Source organism: Rattus norvegicus, chromosome 4 (genome assembly GCF_021556685.1).
Source record: "Rattus norvegicus strain SHRSP/BbbUtx chromosome 4, alternate assembly SHRSP_T2T, whole genome shotgun sequence".
NCBI classification, from domain to species: Eukaryota; Metazoa; Chordata; class Mammalia; order Rodentia; family Muridae; genus Rattus; species Rattus norvegicus.
Window position 1 is genome coordinate 86,337,676 of NC_141537.1, and position 21,106 is coordinate 86,358,781.

Here is a 21,106-nt window from a genome sequence, read left to right on the forward strand (position 1 = left end):
AATTAAGATGGATTCTCCTATCCATTAACCTAACCAAGGTCACCCCACAGTGACAGTCTCGGGGACTCATCTCCCAAGTGATTCCGGATTCTGTTAAGGTGATGGCCCTGATCATCACAGAAGACTTAACAAGTCAGCAGAAAGGCTTAATATAGAGGAGAAAGTCATAGAGGATTCTAGGGATGCCGGCCCAGGCTCCATCCGAAAGCATCCCACCATCTATGTATCAACAGTGTGATCTCCACACAAATAAAGCTACAAGACAAGACTACACAGCTTATATGGCCTGGGCGATATTATAACAGGGCTCTGTGCCTGATGATTCCAAGGGTGTATGAAGTTCTACGTCACTGAAACCCAAAACGCACAATCTAGAGCAAAGGATGGAGCTCAAAGCACAGCACACAGGACTAAGTGCAGAAGACGAAAACGTGTACGGCAGACATGCCGGTGTTTGACTGCATGCTGCAAACATAGAAATGCACAGATGTCCCTCCCATAAGCCACCAGAAAACCTGCTGAGTCAAACATCAGCAAGAGAGTGCCTAGGAAAGACTGACTAAGTTGAAGGCTGGGCTGCATCATTGCTGAAAAATTCATACTCAGAGAAAAGAAAATTAGGGATGCTCTTTATGAGAATATAAACCAGTAACGTAACCCCAACCCTGGCCCACCACAGGCCGATGTTTGAAGAATTACAAACCCTTAACATTGCGAAATCACACTAATTAATTGAATAGATTTGTTTCCCAAACTTCTGGGTGTTGTCGAGACATTTAAAGGGTCAGAGTTTGGCTACACTCAGTACGGTGAGGAAATGACGGAGGGATGTGTGCACCTTAGGAGCCTCCCGGTCATGCAGGAAACTCCAAATTATGAGAATAGACTATTGCACATGCAAACTGTACTCGAAGCCAAAATTGACTAGCACTGCTCCAACATCTACTCAAAGACAGCCAGAGTCTCTCCCATGGGTACACGACTTCCACCAAGCCCAAAAGAAGTCATGCCAATCTGGGAAAAATACAGCAGATCCCTCAGAATTTGGGAATAGAGTTTCTATTGCTGTAAATAGGCATGAGCATTCCGGGATTCTTTCTCTTAAAAGCAGGCTGTACCCAAGAGTTCGATTCCCAAGTTCATCCACAAGTGTTCAGTGGACGCTCTTCCTAAAACACTCCAGAAACATGAGCAGGATGCTGAGGAAGATTATGTGGAAATGTAGGCAAAAGCAGAGGGGTGTGCAGGGCTGAGCCCTAAAGGAAGAAAAATTCAGGTAGGTGACACAGCCGCACCACACACCTGCTACAGCGTACACTCGTGGCTGGAGCTCGAGGCACACTTTTCCTCACATAGCCTGTAGCCCACCAGGCTCGGCGCTCCCCGTGAAGATTGTGCTAGCGTGGGGTGTGACTTCTACCAGAAGAGGAAACACTGAGGACTGTGACAAGTGTCCGAGGCCTCAGAACATTCACACAACAGGGGTGCGGGAGGAAGGCAAAACTAGGCGAGCTGTGCCGGCCTCAATGTATTCTTTCCCGAATCCATTCTTCAGGCAGGGGGGGTTGCTATGAGCAGACAAGCTCAATATTTATTAAAAGATAACAATGTAAAAAAAAATCTGTTGGAGGCTAAATCCTTCGATTTGGATTAAATTCCTTAGCAAAGGAGATTTCAAGATTGCCTAGTACTCACTTTGTCATGTGGTTATTAGTGATTACTTTTATGCACATCTTTAATGAAAAAGAGTTAATAGGATAAAAAGAAATACAAAATGCAGAGTTTGAGGAGAAGGCGGTGACCAGGAAATTTAATGTTGGAGATAATTTTTGTTTTCAAAGAGATGTAAAGCTTAAAGAATGTCTGATGCAAAATGGAATAAAGGGAGAGGTGCCCTCAGGGCAAGACCCTACTCAATCAAGTCTCAACTTATAATAGGAAGCCTAAAGAATTAAAGAAAAGCTTATGCAACAAAGGAAAGTACCAACAAATCAAAGTTTATGCAAATACATGCAGGAGTCCAAGTTCTATCTCAGGCAAACAGAACTGAGCAGATTCCAGCCATGTGATTCTGAGTCAAGGAAACCAGAGTAAATAGGTTGGAGACTCTTCCTCTGCAGTTAAAGAAAGCCACTGACAGAGGGCAGGCTTGTGGCAGGGGTCCCTCGCATGCAGGATTAGAGAGACCATGGCCTAAAGCTGTGAAAGTAAAGCCTTGATTGTGTAAGAGACCCCAGGATGTTGGAGATACCAGACTGAGAGATGTCTGCAGAGAGCTTCAGGCACTAGAAGAAAGAGAATTGTGTTGCAGTCAACAGAGCTGAAAGGGGTTGAAAATCTAAGCTCTTTGATATGAGACTTTGGACATTGGACTTTTAAACAGTCTTGAGACTGTGGAAAGCTGGAGACTTTTGAAGTTGGACTAAATGCACTTTGCTTTATGATATAACTACAAGCATCTGGAGACCAAGGAATAAAATGTGGTTTGAGTGTGAATGACCCAACATGTTCATATAGTGAACGTTTGATTCCCTGTGGTAGCTTCATCAGGGACTCTATATTCACTCTGTCAACATTTTTCAGTCTTGGTGAGAATGAGGGTCACAGTGCCATAAGCAGACATTTGAGCCCTTTAAGCAGGAATGAGATATTTGAGGGATGGGCGTGGCCTGGGACTTCCAGTGTGAATACTCAGTGAAAGACTGTTTTGAGTTGAGAAGAGGAGCCATCTTTCTTCTGAACCACTAATGTGCTTTGACCTCACAGATGTTAGGGATTTTTAAGTAATTTCTGCTCATGTAGCTTTAGGTTTCCAGAAAACTCAAATCTAGTTTAAGACTTATTACTGGGAACTGGGGAGGCTCTTTGTCCTGCATTTCCACATAAAGACAATTTCCTGGGCTCCTAGTTTTCCTTTATCCCTCCATTTTTTCCCTCCCTGTGCCATATATATATATATATATATATATATATATATATATATATATATATATATATGTGTGTGTGTGTGTGTGTGTGTGTGTGTGTGTGTGTGTGTGTGTGTGTGTGTGTGTATGTGTTCATGTGTGCATACACACATAAGTGTGTAGGGCACAGAACAACATCAGTTGTCATTCCTCAGTCACTGTTTACCACGCATTTAGAACAGAGTATCTCAATGGTCTGGAATTCATAGAGTAATAATGGTGATTTGAATGATAACAGCCCCCATAGCCTTGTAAGTTTGAATGCTTGGTCTCATGATTAGTGAAACTGGGAAGGATTAAGAGCTACAGTTTTGTTGGAGTAGGTGAGGCCTTGTTACAGGAGCTGTGTCACTGCGGATGAGTTTTGAGGTTTCAAATGCTAGGCCAGACCTGGTCTCTCTCTCTCTCTCTCTCTCTCTCTCTCTCTCTCTCTCTCTCTCTCTCTCTCTCTTTCTCTCTCTCATTCTTTCTCTGTCTACTTCCCTTTACTTTCTCTCTCTGCCTGCTGTCTGTCCATCAGGATATAAAGTTCTTAACTATTGATCCAGTGCCATACCTGCCTACTTCCTTCCATGATGGTCATGAACTTTTATCCTCTGGAACCCAAATTAAATTTTTCCTCTTATAAAACATTACCTTTGTCATGTTATCTTGTCTCACACACACACAGTAGGCTGGTTGTCCAGCAAGTCCCAGAGTTCCACCTATCTTCACCTTTCAGGTGCCAGGATTAAAAGCACCACCCCAACCAGCTTTTCTTTAGTGTGGGTTCTGGAAACGAAACTCTTGTGATTATGTTCTCAAGGGGAGCACTTTATCAACCATATGTGCTATCTTCCCAGCATTTATTCTGCTTTCTTAATTTAAAGAGTATATGTCAATTTATGAGTCTTTAGAATTCTTAAAGATTTTATAAGTACGCAAGGCATACAAAAGAATAAGCAAGTATATTGAAACAGACTTTATTTCATTTTCATCAACTATTAAGCTTTAAAAACATCAATTTCAGGATAAAATGTTGATGGTCAAGAAAGAGTACTCATGCTAGAGTGCTTTGTATACTGGGGTATAATATTGTTTGTTAGTGTTTGGTTTTTATTCTAAGGGAAGTGTGTGTGTGTGTGTGTGTGTGTGTGTGTGCGCGCGCACTAATAATGCAATGCACATACACACATGGAAATATGTCATCTTTCTTTGGAAAGGAGAATTTTTAAGCCAAGAATTAAATTGTCCTTGATCTACAGTGAATGTTTAGAGAGTAAACAACCTAATCCGTCAGCTTGGGGCAGAAATGTCACCAGGGCAACTCATGTGACTGGTGTCTTTTGACGAATAGCTTTCAGATATTTCAAATTAATGTCCTTGGCTCCTTCAGCTAAAAGGCAATGAATCCAATTATTCAGGAGACTGGAAATGGGATGGAGATAGAAGTGACAGCCAAGGCTGCCACCCACAAGGTGAACACACATTCCTAAGACAGAACAGCCTAAGGTTAGTGAGAAACCCCAGTGATTGGTGACTTAACTCAAACAACTCATTTCCCTTCTACAAGGATGGGTAACACAAGCACAAGCCTGAGGAGAAAGAATGAGTTAAGTGCCCAGTGAGTCCAAATATCATTCTTATGAACAGCACTGTTATAAATACAACCCACAAGGCAGCATGGGTGTAGAAAAGCTGTGATGGGAAAAGATGTTGACATAGTAGGCATTTTAAATCTATTCATTTGAGCATGTTATAAATGCCTGCTCTTATAATAGTCATAACTTTCTGGCCATTGTTGCTAAGTTTATCTGCTGACATTGTTGTGTTCTATTTGGCCTATGGTAGTAGGCGGATGTCTCAGAACAAATGATCACTCGTGTCTTTTTATATCCTAAAAGAAGGGGTATAAAGTTCTTCTTCTTTGAGGAAATCAATGAAAGTTTGGAAGATTTAAAACCATGTTTTCCAAAGGGTTGTCCTCCAGCAATGTATGCATGCCCAGAGCTCATACCTGAAGTGTACTTTCCCACAATACACCAGGTCTATGTTTGCTTTGGCAAGACTTGTCTGCTCTTCACAAAGCATGAAAAATAAGAGCTCTTCACCCATCAGCATTTTATGCTGGTCAAGTATAGCTCTTTTAACATTTGAATGTGCTCAGAAATTGGACACCCCCACAGTATGTGCAACTTTTAATCCCATAACTGAACATCTAACAACTTGTTCAGTAACGATATTCTAAAATGTGTCAAAACCTAATATATAGACAGGTTCATTTCTATTATTTCAAATACAAATACTAAAATAAAAGCTTCATTGATCAATAGTAAAGAGGTGGTTAAGTAAACTGAACTAGAGCTACAAGATGAAATGCATTATGCTTGCACTAAAATTATATTAATGAGAAGGCTTAAAAAACAGGATAATGCTTATATCAATATAATATGAGTCATAATGATAACTTGAGTGCAGTGTATGGCCTTAATTGTGTTAACATAGTTTACACATAGTAAGGTGTACACAATCAAAGACATCAAGAAAACACAGTGAAATACTGGCAGTGATTAATCATGGGGTGGGGTAGTACAAGCGACTTTAAGTTCTTATCCATGATCTGATAACAGCATTTTTATTATAAAACAAACAGATCCCACAGGGAAGTGCACAGCTAATGGCTATAATTTATAAGGCGGGTAGTAATGCAGCAGAGTTACTGTGTAAGAATACTATGCAGAGCCACACGGAGTAGTAATTGTGTGCTACACTCCATCATCACAAGGGGCTCCTCTTGGTGACTGCTTTGAAGTTAGCAGCTGGTTCAAACCTTATGACAGTGAATTGCTTCTGTTGTCATAGACAAGGATATTGAGCAAATTAATGCTACTCTATTTGAAAGGGCAGGAAAACATGTCCATGAACGGGGAAAGGAAAGAGTTTAGAATTTGAAAATTGGTATTCAGGATTATGATACCATTGTACTGAGTGAAAAATAACTTGGAAGCCAATCTAACTCTAGGACAGCAACCTGAGTTTCTGGTAACACATTTAACACAAACATCACCCTCACAAAGACTACACAAACACAGCAGCCATGCTCTATGAATAACCACTACTGTGTAGTAAAGGTAGTTGCCACCTGAGCATTACCCAGGATTCAGGAGAATGCTAACAATGAAAGGTAGAGAGGGTTCTGGCAGCTCCAGATTTGACACAGAGTGTGAAAAACAACAACTACAAGAAAAACGCAGCCATCTCTTTGTTTCGAATTCCAATGAAGGGGCTAACTAATGTTTTTATTTGACAATTAGAGGAACATACAATAATTTATCACTAGATGCTAGGAGGAATTATACATGAAGGATTATCAGGCTCTTTTGTGCAATAAAGTTTTACAATAAACATATTTTTAATCTTTTAACAGCAGTTTGGCACTCTCTGTTTTACATGAATCCTGTGTTTTGAGTTTGCATTTGGAGGTGTGATGTTACAGTGTGTGAACAACTTTTAGCATGAAGCGACAGCACCGTAGGGGACAGAACATGTTTCCTTAGAATGGATGGTCATTCCCTTGCTCTGTGATGGATAGATGGAAACGGAAACCTGCATTATGTCTGCCTGAGATTTCATTCACATTAGGGAAGTATGTGATATGGTGCCATGAAGTAAAGAGAAGCCATTTTCCATCTTCCTTTCTGGGATGGCATCTATAGTACACAACCACACATTTCTTACCCCTCCCCAACAACTAGGCATGTGGCACAATCTGAGAAAAGTCTGGAGGACTAGCAGCCTTCCTTCTTCAGAGTTCTGCTAAATGTTCTTGCTTCCATTTCAGACACTTGCCACAAACCTAGCTGTCTAGATCTTAACAGCAGCATTATCTAAGGCTTAGGAAAGGTTTCTACCTTCCATTTCCATACAGCCAGGGCCAGGGCAGCTCCCTACAAGGAATGAGTGAGTCTACTGATACATGGTGAGAACGTAACATCCAGAGGAGAAAATCCTTGTAACAGAAAAAAGAGAATTGTCCTACAATCAAGGAAGACAAAACATAGTAATAACCTAGAAGTGATTCACCTTGCTTTGCATAATTTCCTCCCATTCTGATTTCCCTGTCCTTGCTTCTGTTCACCAATCTATCCCTTCCTCCGCATATAGCTCCACTTTGCTTTAGACACTTACCACTTCATTTGGGTTACACTAGAAAGTGTGCCCCCACCCTCATTATTTTTGTTTCTCAGTGCTCGAATGACAATTGCAATTAACATGACTTATCTGGGCAGAAACCACTGAAGAGACTTGGGAAATGACAGAAAATGTGAGGCATGACAGAAACTACAAAGGGAAGGGCATGAAGCAGGGAGAGGATACTTCAAACACTGAAACAGGGGTGTCACTGTACAGGGGAACACAAGGGCTAAGACAACCCGAGCCAAGATCTACAGAGGAAAATAGCAAAAATATTTTAAAATCTTACAGCATATAAAATTGTATAAAATAGCATCAAAACAAGAAGAAAAAAAAACAAAGAAATTCTCTGTAGTCTGTTTCTAGAGTCCATCACTGGATGATTTGTATGGCTGTAGATTTTCACCATAAAGCTATGTACGTATTAATGTGTGGTTTTTAATATCATCACACATATCACACATGTACCTATTTGAAGACAAGAGTAGTGGTATACAAGGCCCCCTCCCTAGTATAGAGCACACAAGAAGAACAGATCTAAGCAGAAGAATGCCCCCTGAGCACTTGGTTAAAAGCCATTCCAGTCACAGGGTTCCAGTGAGCTTGCCTGTGCATATTTTGCAAGTGTAGACATCAGCTCCCATGTAGAGTAAGTAGATGTGGGAGCCTCAGAGGCAATAGCTGAGCCCAAGCACTCCGGAAAAGATGTCCTATACTGACACTGACTGTGGACTGTTACAGTCAACAATCACCCAGAAGGTAGAGGGATCCCCAGGAGAGAAACTAGGCAAGTGTGTTCTTGATGAGCTGAAAGGTTCCACCATCCTACTGTTTCTGACTCTGCAATGGCCACTTAGTTTGGGAACAGTTGTATCAGGAAAACCTGCCCCTGCCCGTGTTAACCCACTTCCGCTTGAACAAAAGCCACAATTAATGCCAATTCATCTCTAATATGTGTGCCAATATTTTAAGTGAAGCAGGGCTGATATTAGAAGATAATCAGGACTTAATCTTTAAAGCCTGACCATGAACTCCATCCAGGTCTCCTGCTGCTGCCCCTCACCATTGTTTCCTGAGAAAACAAGTTCTTAAATGGAGCTGGTTTTGTTCATCACAGGAGATCTTCTGGAGAGCACATTCCCCATACAAATGACCATTGAGAAGCTCCCCTTTTCCTAACCTCACTCACGGTTGTTAAACACTGCAGTAAAATCAGTAGATGGCCCTGGTTCCATCCTGCCTCCAGGGACACCTCGGTGCCCACCTTGGACACTGGGTAGTGAGTCTCCTGGTTTCACAGGAGTGTTGGTGCTTTTTATTACTGGCAGCTCAGCATGCTCTCTTTTTCAGTGCTCATGAGGCTTTAATCATGGATGGCTGTTGATGGATTGCAAGTATAATTTTCCATTTGTTCAAGAAGAAGAACCAATACAACATCATTATTGAAACATTATATTCAACAACACTCGGCTTCACAGCAGCTGGGCCCTGTGCCCACCACACTGGCAGAGCAGACCAAGCAGGGGTTTCTCATGCTGCATGGATAGTATTTCCTATTTGTTGTAAGAAAGTCCAAGTTTCAACTTGGGTTCTGAGCAGAGTCATGAGTGTTTCACGCAGGTCTGTGGCATCATCCCTCTTGGTTCAGTCTCTGAAAAACTTCACTTCATTAATTTGATTTGTTGTTGCTGTTGTTCTTTCTCACATTTAAAGGCCACAGAAAATATTTTATATACTTTTATCCACTTGTTAGCTCTAACAATTTCCCCCCAAATAGCCTGCTGCGTCCTCTCTTTTGTGATAAACGATTGGTGTAATTAGAGTATGTCCGCCTTTTCCCAGAATGCAAGTCTCACGAATACAGCTGTATGGAAGGAGGAGATGTGGAATATGTTGTAAAGAAATTTCGAACTTTGTTTGAATTGAAAGGGGACAGTGTGATTCCACCTGACAGTTCTCCCATGTTTCCTGAGTGTTGGCTGGGTGCCAGGCACTGTGACAGACCCTAATTCCTGTAGCATGGGTGGGCATCTCAGAGATAGAATGGAGAGTCTGACTGGGAATAAAGGTACTCCCCCAATCTCTTTTATTTGGAAAAGTATGCTATACTCAGACTTCCCATCTTGGAATCTTCTGTCTCGTCATGTGAAAAGATTTTCTAGTTTTTATTATTCATTCTCCTCACACTCATTGAAAGAACATTGTAAAATGTTTCTCACTATCAAAATCTCTACTCACACATTAACAAACGCCAGAGGAAGATACATATTATTTGTCTATCCATCCATCCTCCTACCAACGCATTAAGTCTATCTAAGGAAAAGTTATCCAGGAGAGAAGAGAGTTCAGGTTCCTAAATGCCAGAATGTGGAGCACAAAATAGCCCCCACCCCTCATACTGTATGATAACAGTATCTTTTCCTTTTTACATTTTCTAATGGCATGGCTGGAGGTGGAAAACATAATGTCTGAGATTCTACAAATGAGATGAACCTGCCACACTAGATTGCCTTTGACTTTGGTGCTCAGTATGATGACTTTAATGGTTGAAGGGAGATGTGCGCAAAATCCTGTCAGATATCTTCAAAAGTCTTTGAAAAGTTCCAAGAACAAAACGGCCAGTGGAAAAAGTGCTTTAATGGTTTAGAAATGTATCTTTTAATTGATGCTATGAGTTATCGAGACTCACAGGAAAGGCAGCCACAAATAAGAAATAAAAACCAGAACTTTGTAAGGATCAGTTCCTCTGTCCCAAGATGAGACCATAGTGACCTAACTTGGATAATAGGCTTGTTTGGTCATATGAAGATACAACTCAAGTGACGATTCCAGTTATTATACTCAGAAACATGAAAAGTATTTATTAGAATACTAATGAGTATGAGGCCACTGCTGTGTCCACTGTTGCTTATTGTAACTCTGGTGTGCAAGGCTGCACTACGCACACAAACCAGAGCAAGATGATGATTGGGGTAGTAGGATGATGCTGGTTGGATATCAATGCTAAACTTAGGAGAAGCTGTTTCAAGAAAAGCCAAACCCACATAAAACATGCTAGAGCTTTGGAAATATTGTTTCTTCCTGTAAATACTGACCTGGAATAATTATTCCAATGTGTTATCAGGTCTAGGATAAGTTTAGAGCACAGTAATGTGCTTTTAAACAAATGGCTTTGCATTTTTATTCAATGTGCTTTAACACTTGAGAAATTTGAAAGCTGAGACTAAGCAGAGCTTTTGTTCCTTTTGGGCGTTCTAAGAAAAGTGTGATGTGTGAAGCTCTCTTCCTATGCTTTTTCAGCTAAGAAATGGCTAACAGCAAATTTAAATCCTTTGCGTCTTCATTGATTCTAGAGAAATGGCTATGTTCCTATTTCTTTTCAAATATTCTTTAGTGTTATTTGCTAGATTATAAAATGAAGGAGTAGGCATTCTGTATCAACTGCCCAAATGCTTCACATACAAAAGATACAGAATAGACGTGAGGTAAAAGGCCCATGTTCCAAGGGCATAAACTGCATACACTCGATTGCATGGAATTGACACACAGAATCACGCTACCTTTAAGAACACAGTTTGCAATTCGGTGATCCCTGGGTGGCATGCAGCTCATAAGCACATTTTGTTTCACTACTGCAGTGTGAGCATCTGAATTAGAAGCCAATGTGTAAAACTTTGGAGGAGATTTACATAAAATCCTGTGTACATCAGACCCGTTTCTACACAGCACAGATATAGCCCATGATACTGGCTGCTGCCTTTTTACCCTGGCATCTCCCTCAGCAGCTCCTCCTCATCCTTACTCTTCACTAACACCCAGCCTCACCAATTCCCAAGCATTCTCGCTCTTCCCTCACTGCCACACCTTTTCAGTATTCCAACACTCTCACTCTTTCTTACTGTCTCAATAATACCATGGCCCATCCTACTGCCCTATATTACAATAATTAGATATCACATGGCTTGTTCTAATCATATATTTGGTCCTCCCTCTATCCTCCCAAAGTCATTTAAATCTGAAATCTCATGATTTAGTTAGGAAGGCAGGTAGAGCAATGAAGAAGCATCAGTATCGTGATGAGGCCCAATATACAACCAACAGAGAAAAAGCCTGTAAACATCAGGTTCTGTGTGTTCCAGGCAACAACTTTCTTCCCATCTTCCTGCTGAAGCCTGTTTCTATGAGCCAAGAGGTCCTAAGGACCATACACACTCTTCTGTAACCTCTGAAGAAACAACAACAATTTATTTCAGTAATACAGATACTTTAAAGTATCTGACTTTATGTTTTTAATGTAGAAATCAAATCTGTGGAATTCATCTAAGCCCATCACCTAGTTTACTTTCTTCCTGACATTAATCCTATAAGACATGCATTACTTTCAGAATGGACCTAAAACTACATAAGAAAAATACATTCAAATCAAACCATGGGAGAAAAATCATACCTTCCTTGTATTCCACTGGATTCCACTTTCTGTTTGGTTTCAGGACAATCTATTTTTATTTCCTTTCCCTGCCAAATCTCTTATCTTTATTTTGTATTTGTGCTATTAATCAACTCCTTTGTTGTGTTCAAATTTCACTGAAATGAAAATTATTACCTGACTCAGCTCTCTGATGATGGGTCCCTTATCATTTCCCTTTCTAAAATGCTTTTAAATTAATGAGACCAATTTACAGATATTCAAAAGAAAATGACCAGGCAATGGTGGTCAACATTTCAGCAACATTGTAGTGATAGGTACCACCCAGTGAAAACACTGGGGAACCCACCTGGCAGTATGGTCATCAACTAAGACATTCAAGTTTATATTTATGAGTTTACAGATAGTAAATTAAGCATCAAATACAGAGTCCTATAGGATAAACTCCTCTTAAAAAATTACAAATTACACAAATGGAAAAATTGTTCTTAATTTTAAGTCATAAAGTAAATTGGAAAAAAAAAGAAAGTTCTCAACTGATTCAAAAAAACAAAAACAAAACAAACAAACAAACAAAAAAAACCCTAGAGATTGGCATTTCACTTTAGTTGTGATGAAGGCCAGCCTGGCTATATTTACCATCAGGAGCCAGTGTGAAAGGCAACAGTCTAAGACAATAGCACTAACAAAAACAAAATGGCAGTCTCCAGGCCTCATTCAGTGCATCCAGGATGTCAGCCTTTCACCAGGTCCCAGGTCCGGAAAGCCAAATTATTAGTAATGGATTGTAAAACGGCCTTTCATGTTTGATTTCTGCTAGGGTGGGGATGGGACGAAACCAAAATGAAAATAAACAGAACGCAAGGAACCCACAAGTGGGTTTTGTGTGTTCAGGGAAAGAAATCTCCCAGAGTTCTAAAACCAAAACCCCCAGAGGTCCCTGGGAGGACGAGAGAAGGCCAAATGTGGGACTTGGCTTTGAAAGCTGTACACCTTCCCCAGATATGAGTCTTTGTGGAAGGAGGAGAATGGAGAAGCTCAGCTAAAATGGCTGGAGACACTGGCAGCCTCAGTCTATGTGAGGTCTTTTCTACTCTTCTGGATCTGAAAGAAAGAAAAAGAAAAAGAAAAGTGTCAATGCTGCCTTCCCTCCCCCTCTACCCTCAGGCCTCAGGAGAAGAAAATCTGGGGGCAAAGTCAAGGCAGAAAACCAGTTGGGGGACAGTAGAGCTCTGCTCTCCAAAACAAGATTCATTCTACTCATAAGGGAAATCTCAGCAGAAAAACGTAAGCTCCCGACACATACATAAAGACACAAGGGCTGTTTAAATTGGGTTAACAGGCATTCAGCTGAAGCACAGTGTTTAATAAATCACTTTATTTTGTCATGGAGTGGACAGTGGCTGAGAGTGTGGCTAATGTATTTCAATGGTTGGTGGGATTAGAAGAAATCAGATGGCTATAATCTTGCTTTTAGGCAAAACCTTCTTAGAATATTTGCCCCATTTACAGAAGCTTTGCAAAGACATTCCGAACACGAAATGCCCCAGCCCAAACCACCATGCAATGCATCCAGATTAAGAGCCAAAGAAGAAAACAAAGATGAAAACAGAAGGAAGTTAATGGAAATAGACAATGTTGGATTTTTTTTTCAACCTGGTGAATTCTATCCCATATGTCCTCAAAGGTCTTGGAAGGGATTTAAATTAACAGCCCCTGTAAGACTGGCAGGCACTGGTATCATCCTGTAAGTCACCCTTCCCTGTTCAAAAAGTTCCCTGCTGTGCAGGGACACAAAGGAATGATGGTGCAGGGTTCTGGACTCTGGGAAGGGTAATAGCTTCATCTGCAGCAGTCCTAGAAGTGATCTCAGGACAAGGAAAGCTTCCCCTTCAAATTTAAAGATACTTTCCTAAATAAAACTTAGCTGAAATTAGGCAGAAAACTAGTTGGAAGATAGGACAGCCTCTTCTGATCTATTGTAATTATAGTCAATTCTCCCTTTTTCAGGGGCCATTGATCCCGACCTCCTGCTGCTCCTCTTTACTCAGGGCTTGGAGTTTGCTATGTTTACCCTCCATTAGCAACTGCACCCATTTGGGAGAAATAATAGAGAAAAAACCACAAAAACAAAAACCTGGGCCAGTCCCTCTCCATTGACAGCACTTGGCAGCAAGGGAGGGAGACATGACAAAAGCTAACACCGAGGATTAGAATTTTTCCATAGCTTATACAGTTTGGCCCACAAGGGAGTTGAAAACTGGATCTCCCTTCTTAGTGCTCAGGCCTGTCACTGTCAACTTAAGGTCATACATAACAGGACTCCTTATAGATGGTACTCATCTCACTCACAAATATACCTGAGTCCTCTTCTACAAACTTCATTTTGGTTGTGATGGATGGCATAAGGGCTTTGCTTTGTTTTGTTTTAAATAAGGCACATTGGTTAGAAGGAAGCTGAGAATAATTTGCTCAAAATCACCATTGTTAAACTTAGCAGGCTCTGCCTGGTCGATCAACAAGGAGTATGACAGCCCTGAAATGTTGCAAGCAGTCTGGGTTATCAATGGCCTGCTGTCAAATGTTGTTCCAGCGATGGAAAGAGGTCCACTCAGAGTCTTCGAGGAACTCAGAGGACTCTAGATCTTCCGACCTTTCTAATCATTGCTTAAGTGTAAAACAAAGGAATGACTGTTTCCTCAGGCTCTAGACCTCAACTGATCTTATATTCTTTGTCCATGGAGGGGTGAGGATAAAGGAAGTTTGTATATTTGAGCAATATGTGGGTTTGTTATCATTATATACAAGATCAACAGCAAAAGACCAAGAGGTTACAGATTCCTGGCCATCACCCCAGCCTCAAACACGTAGCTTGCTTAGGGTAATTTCTATTTAAGGTGCTTTAGCCTAAGATGTCCACTTTTATGGCTACTCAGAGGGTGATGTTCTTAGACAGACTTGACCCTTCGAGAGGGGGAAAATCATCTATTTCTGTCTACCCTCTTGTTCTTTACTGCATGACATAAATAACATGGTATGATTTGGCAAAATTTTATATTTCATATATGAAAGTCTCATATGGATGGCAGTCTGTGCAGCTGATCTCTGGAGAGGGGACACCTGCCACAAGGCATCTTTGCCCTGATTTGTTAATCATACCTGAGCTTCTCCTCACTCTAATTCCTATGTGTGTTTACGCAGTTCAATTTATATTTCTGTTGTCTAGTTAAATGGAAATTGAGAAAACATCAGCAAGCCCATAGAGTATATAAAAATGAAGACTCTGAAGACATTATTAGAGAGGTTGCTGTACTGAATTGTAGTTATAATAGTTTGCTTTAAATTTCATTTGTAATAAATCCATGGCCAACTCTTTGAAGGCCAACAAAAACATTAAATGCACTTCCTTTCAAAGGAATAACTCATGAACTAAAATGGAAAAACTAGGCCATCTTAGGATGATTAAAGAAAATGTTTAGGCTAGTGTTTCCTACCTGCTCCTTACGCCTCACAAGGAGAAGCTTGGTTAGCTTTGAATCCTAAGGCACAAACATACCACGAGAATTCACATAAGTGTGCTTGCTTCATGGTGGTGGGTAATGATATCTCAGAAACTTCTTACAGAAGTGGGAGATGGGTTTGAAATGGGGGCCTTGCCTGGTTTACCTTTCCTCTGCATCCTGTTGGCAATTGATGCTGAGCTCAGCTCTTGTAGCCATTTGGGCTAAAAGTCATGCTTTTAAAGAAACAAGTCAAGGTTCAAGTGAATGTGGTATAGTTTTTTTAAATTTGTTTATCATTCCTATTGTTTATTCTCGGGGTATCAGCTGAGCCTCAGCCAGGGAGACGTTCTAAGAATATGGCCCTGGCCTTAAACAAAACACTGTAAACATAACTCATTGCAAACATTTTTTAGCAGTTTTTTTGGGTTTATTTTCTAATAGTCTGACTCAATTTTACAGACTCAAAGATGTAATTTGGGTTGGCTGAGGACAGTTCAGCAGCCAAGTCCATATTTTCAAGTGGAAAAATACCATGGCTATCTCCGTTTAAACTCAATGAAAATTTCAAAGCCGTATAGCAAGTGACTTAAATATCTTCCAAATGTTAAATATAAAAAAATATGGAGAGAATAAACAGTAAAAATAATCCTAGTACCCAATTTTAATTGTCAAATATATTCTTCTGTGATATGAATAATCATTTGTTATATAGTTTATTAATAAGAATACGAAGAAATACTGAAAAATCCATTATTTTAGAGATATCTATCCAGGTGTAGATTTCACTGTTCTAGTCTCAGGCTATGCAGGTGTTTTAAAGGGTTATTTTCAATGTGTACATTTTCTCTTGTACCCTCAATAAAAGCTAAGGTGATAGAAAAATTATTCTAAATTAATTCAACTGCGTATACTATCAACATTACAGTACTGTTCAAACTAAATGCTCTGCTCACATATTCTATCAGAGTTAGTCAGACAAATGGATACATGAATCAATCAGTAGACAGTAGAAAAAGATAAACTTTTTTAGATGAGCATAGGATTATGATTTCTAAAAGACTGACCTATGTCGTCTACATGCTAGGCTATCTATGTTCTACAGAATGCCCCATCTTACTTCAAGTACAATAAACTTCTGTAGTTCTTACTCATAATAGATTCCTGGGTCTTGTGCTTGCCCCCCATCCTGCCTCTCTTTCTCATCCATGGTGCCGTCACACCACTGTAAATGGTGATGTCATTAAACTTTCCTGTTCCTTTACTGTTTCCCTCTTCTTTTATGTGGTATGTGCTTCCTTTGCAAATCTGGAATGTTACCTGTCCATGTTCTGTCTGACAGGAGTCTTTGTGTCTTTCTGCTTTCACACACTTTTAGGTAAAGTGCTACATATGCCATTGCAGGGCCCTAACCACTCCTGCCAGGTCAGTAAGTCTTGCATGGACCTGCATTTACACTGGTGTCGGTAACATACGATCCGCACACAAAACAGTGTTCTTTTTACTCAGTCCTTGGATTTGTGAATCCAAAGGAATCAGGAACATGAAGATTAAGAAAGGTTTTCTGAAAAGTTGGTGGGACATGGAATCATGACCTGAAACAACCCGACAGCTTTCCTTGGATTTATTAATTTGGGAAATCACTAGATGCTTCAACATGGATAAAGAAAAGGAATGAATTCTGATGCCTTCATGATGGTTTGTGCCAGAGGCAGTAAAATTATCACTTATTGTAGCAATGTAGTGTGTAGAAACGTACACATCCGCACTTGGACATCAGGAACTCCTCCTTATGAGATCTCTAAGATAAATATTGAGCATGTACATTTGACACAGTCCTTGAGATCATGCATATCTAGCTGAGATATGGCACTCGAAATGTAGACAGCCATGGGTCAGTATAGATTATTTCAAAAGAAGCTGGCTCTTGTTTGTTTGTTTGTTTGTTTGTTTGTTTCAAGGATTTAATAAAAATCAATAGTTACTCTGGGAAATACGGTTACTTTTGTTTCTCTAATTGTTTGCACAGAACATGACAAAATATAATTTTTTCTAGGGGAGAGACAAATAAATGTGTATTTTATTATTACTACTTTATATGTTCTGGGTATCAATATTAGTTAAAAAACAAAAGTCACCTTTTTCATAAAATCTTCTCCCTACCTCAGAAGCTGAGATGCGGATCCACAGTGTAGGAGCCATTTAGTTCACAGGCCATCTTTACCTGGTAAGTCGCTTCTTCCATTACCTATCCTTCAATCTATTTGCTCCCATCTTCATACCCACAGGCCTCACTCCAGATCTGTGACCTTCAAACCTACTCTGTTTCCAAGCCATCTTTGACTTTTGAGACACTTCCTCTCTCATCTTTCCCACTGCCTGATGCCATCTCTACACGCATATGCCAAACTCCAATCTTGGTGCCATATTTTGCCTGGTCCAATTAAAGAGCTCATCCCCAAGCTTTACCACATAACTTCTGCACTGGCTCAATATAAGGCAGAACAGATCTCACATCAGATACACACCAAAGAAAGTCCACATGCCCAGATGAAATCATAAAAACAGCATTAATGGCTAAGATAGCACGGCTCTCGTTAACCACAGTAGTACCACAGCAGTATTCTTCAATGAGAACTACCTAGATGATACCCAGGACACAGATCTTAAAAGGACAATCATAAATATTATCAAAGAATTAAAGTAATTTTAAAAAGACATTCTTAAATATCTTGTTGAACAGCAAAAAGATAGCAATAAGTACCCGAGTAATGTCCAAGAAAATACAAATACACAACTGAATGAAATGATGATGATAGTTAAAGATTTGAAAACAAAATTCAATAGAAGGAAACATTGAAGAGAACATAAATTGAAATGAAGACAGAATTGAAAACTCAATATTTGAATAAGAAATCTCAAAGGAATTATCTTACAAGTAGAATGAATTAGGCAGAAGGTAGAATATCAGGACTCAAAGATAGAACAAAAGATCTATATCAAATAAGTGAAGAAGAAAAGTTTTTTTTAAAGAAAGAACAGGAAAGAAATAAGCAGAAAATGTGGGACACTAAGACCAAATCTTCAAATTTTAGGCATAGATAACGGAGAAGAATCTCAAAACCATCTAATAGACCAGATCTTTAAAAAGATCACAAACTAAAGAAATATATCACTTTCCCAAACTAAAGAAATATATATCAATACCCATAGAAGAAGTACACAAAATCCTAGTTAGACAATGCTAAAAACCAAACTTTCCAAGGTTTAATTTAATATCATAGTTAAAACACTAAATGCAAAGATCAAAGAAAAATTGTTGGATGCTGGACAAGAAAAAAAGATAATGTTACATCTAAGGAAAACCTATCATAACCATAGCTGACTTCACAGTGGAAAAGTCTGAAAGCCAGAAGTGCCTGGAACAATGCACTGTATGTTTTAAGAGACTTTGACTGCCAATGGAGACTACTATGCCTCCCCCCCAAAAACATAGCCACAATTGAAGAAGAAATAAAAACTTTCCATAGCCTAAAAGAAATAATATACAATACCTAAAGAAAATGCTAAATAGAATATTGGGAGTGATGCTATGAATTGAAGAGCGGCATGAGCAGAGCCAAGAGATGCGACAACAAAACCAAACAATAAAGACGATAACTAAGGAAATGTAAAGCATGACAGAGAATTCAAAGAGTGAAAGAAACCCTAACATCAACACACACCCTCAATAAAGGATTAATATTAACAGCCTCAACTCTCTAATCAAGAGTAACTGAATGAATTAAGAAATAAAATCCATCCTTCTGTTGTTTGTGAGAGTCTATAGTAGCTTTAAGATAGGCACAACCTATGTGAAAGGGTAAAATAAAGTGTGTCAAACAAACAGGATGAGGAAGCAAACACGTATTGCCATCCTAATAATTGACAGAATAGACTTCAAACTAAAATTAATCAGAAAAGACAGAGAAAGGCACTTCATTTTAGTGAAAGGACCAATTAAAAAAGAAAAATTACAATATTAAACATATCATCCAACTTTGGCACACTTAATAAATAAAGAGCATAGCAATGGAAACAGACAATACAAATTCAATAATATCAGTTGACTTCAACACCCCATTCTTGTCAATAGACAGGTTTTCTAGACAAAAAATAACCAGAGAAACCTGAGAATTATATGACCTTTTAACACCAAAAGGACCTAAAAGATATCTAAAGAATATTCTATCCAAATGCTAAATATAGTCTGACTTTTGGCTATTTTGGGGGTTCTTTTTCCTTCCACCCTTTCAATCCCCTAACATTAGACAGGAGAGAAAAAAGGATAGCAGGGGCACCATTATCATTAGATGACTTCCTACTGATTAGAGGTATCAGGTTCCTTGGGACAAGTTTGATCTTCGCTGTCCGAATATCTAATTTCTTCTTCTTTGCACACATTACTTAACAAACTGCAAACAATAGCATCTAACCACCATCCCACCAACCCACCAATGACCGTACCTCTCTGGTCCCTAGCATTTATATACTCTCTGAAGAGTTCCCAGAATTCTAAATGTCAATAATCACAGAGACATTCTGCCACTGGCAAAATTATGCCCCAGCTAGAGCATGATGCAAATCATAGTCAGCTGATGCAAAGAATCTGAAGCATCCCTATATCACACACTGAGGTTTAAAATGGAAACACACTCTTATAATATTTCTGTGTTTTTAAAGAAACTAAAATTCTCACTACAACCAAAGAATATACATTCTATTCAGTAGCACACAGATGCTTCTCTAAAATAGACCACATTCTGGGGCACAAACAAATTTTAACAGATATAGAAAAATTGAAGTGATCCCATATATTCTAGAGAATAAACAAGACATTGATGAATAATCAATAAGTCAAAGAAGAAATTAAAATATTCCTATAGTTAAATGAAAATGAATATATAAAACCTCAGGGACAGATTAAAAGCATCCCTAAGAGCAAAACTCATAACCCTAAATGCATACATTAAGAAATCAGAAAGAGTACAAATAAATGAGTTAATAATTTGCTGTAAGAACAAAAAAGAAAACAAAACAAAATAAAACAAAACAAAACAAGAATCAAGACCAACCAAGTCTAAACTCAGTGGGTGGCAAGAAATAATAAATACAAAAGCTGAAGTTAATGAAAGAAAAACAAGGAACATAATGCAAAGAATCATGGAATGTAAGAAATGGTTCTTTGAGAAGATAAGATGAATATCTTTGCCCAACTAGTCAAAAAGAATACCCAAATTAACAAAATCAAAACTTAATTGTGAAACACTATGATAGATAAAGAAGAAAGAATATTATAAGGGAATATTTTAAAAGCCTGTACTCCAATAAGTTACGGAATTTAAAAGAAATTTATATTTTTTTTATTTCTCTAAGCTACTAAAGTTGAGCCAAGAAGACATTAACAACTTAAGCAGCTCCACTGCAATGGATGACACTGGAAAGTAATAAAAGCCTTCTAGCTAAAAAGCCACATGTAGGTAAATTTATAGCAGAGTTCTACCATACTTTTGAAGAACTACAATTGATACTTCTCAAATTATTAAAAAACTGGAAACAGAAGGAACACTCCAAAATTCATTCTATGAAGTCATACTGTACTAATACCGAAACTAGGTAAAAACAAGACAAACAAACGAACACCTCTATGGAGATTTAATGAATAGAGATTCAAGGTCAATGATAAAACTGAAAGCAGACACATATCAAGAAGATGATTCACCACGATCAAGCTAATTTCACCCCAGAAATTCAAGGATGGCTCAACAGATGTAAGTCAATAAATATAACAATATTATATAAATTATATATAGCAGCATATATTATTTATATAACAATACTAAATATATAAAAATATAACTGAGTTCAGTGTCTGTTTGTCAGAAGGCAAACTGGTGTGGCCACACTGGAAATCCGTATGGAGAATGGTCAAAAGAACTAAAAATAACCCTATGATATGATCTAGTTACATCAGCCATTGGCAGATGTCCAAAGGAGTCAAC

At 39.0% G+C, this 21,106-nt stretch overlaps 1 protein-coding gene across 13 annotated transcripts in view; it reads right to left on the minus strand.

The window, feature by feature from the left end:
- Pde1c (phosphodiesterase 1C) overlaps positions 1-21,106 on the minus strand; it is a 563,679-nt gene that overhangs the window by 25,726 nt on the left and 516,847 nt on the right. For 4 of the 13 annotated variants that reach the window (XM_087659450.1, XM_087659453.1, XM_087659459.1 and 1 more), the window contains one exon: positions 6,207-12,669. In XM_087659450.1, coding sequence (XP_087515576.1) covers positions 12,656-12,669 — 14 coding nt within the window. In that variant the 3' untranslated portion in view covers positions 6,207-12,655. 13 annotated transcript variants of the gene reach the window in all.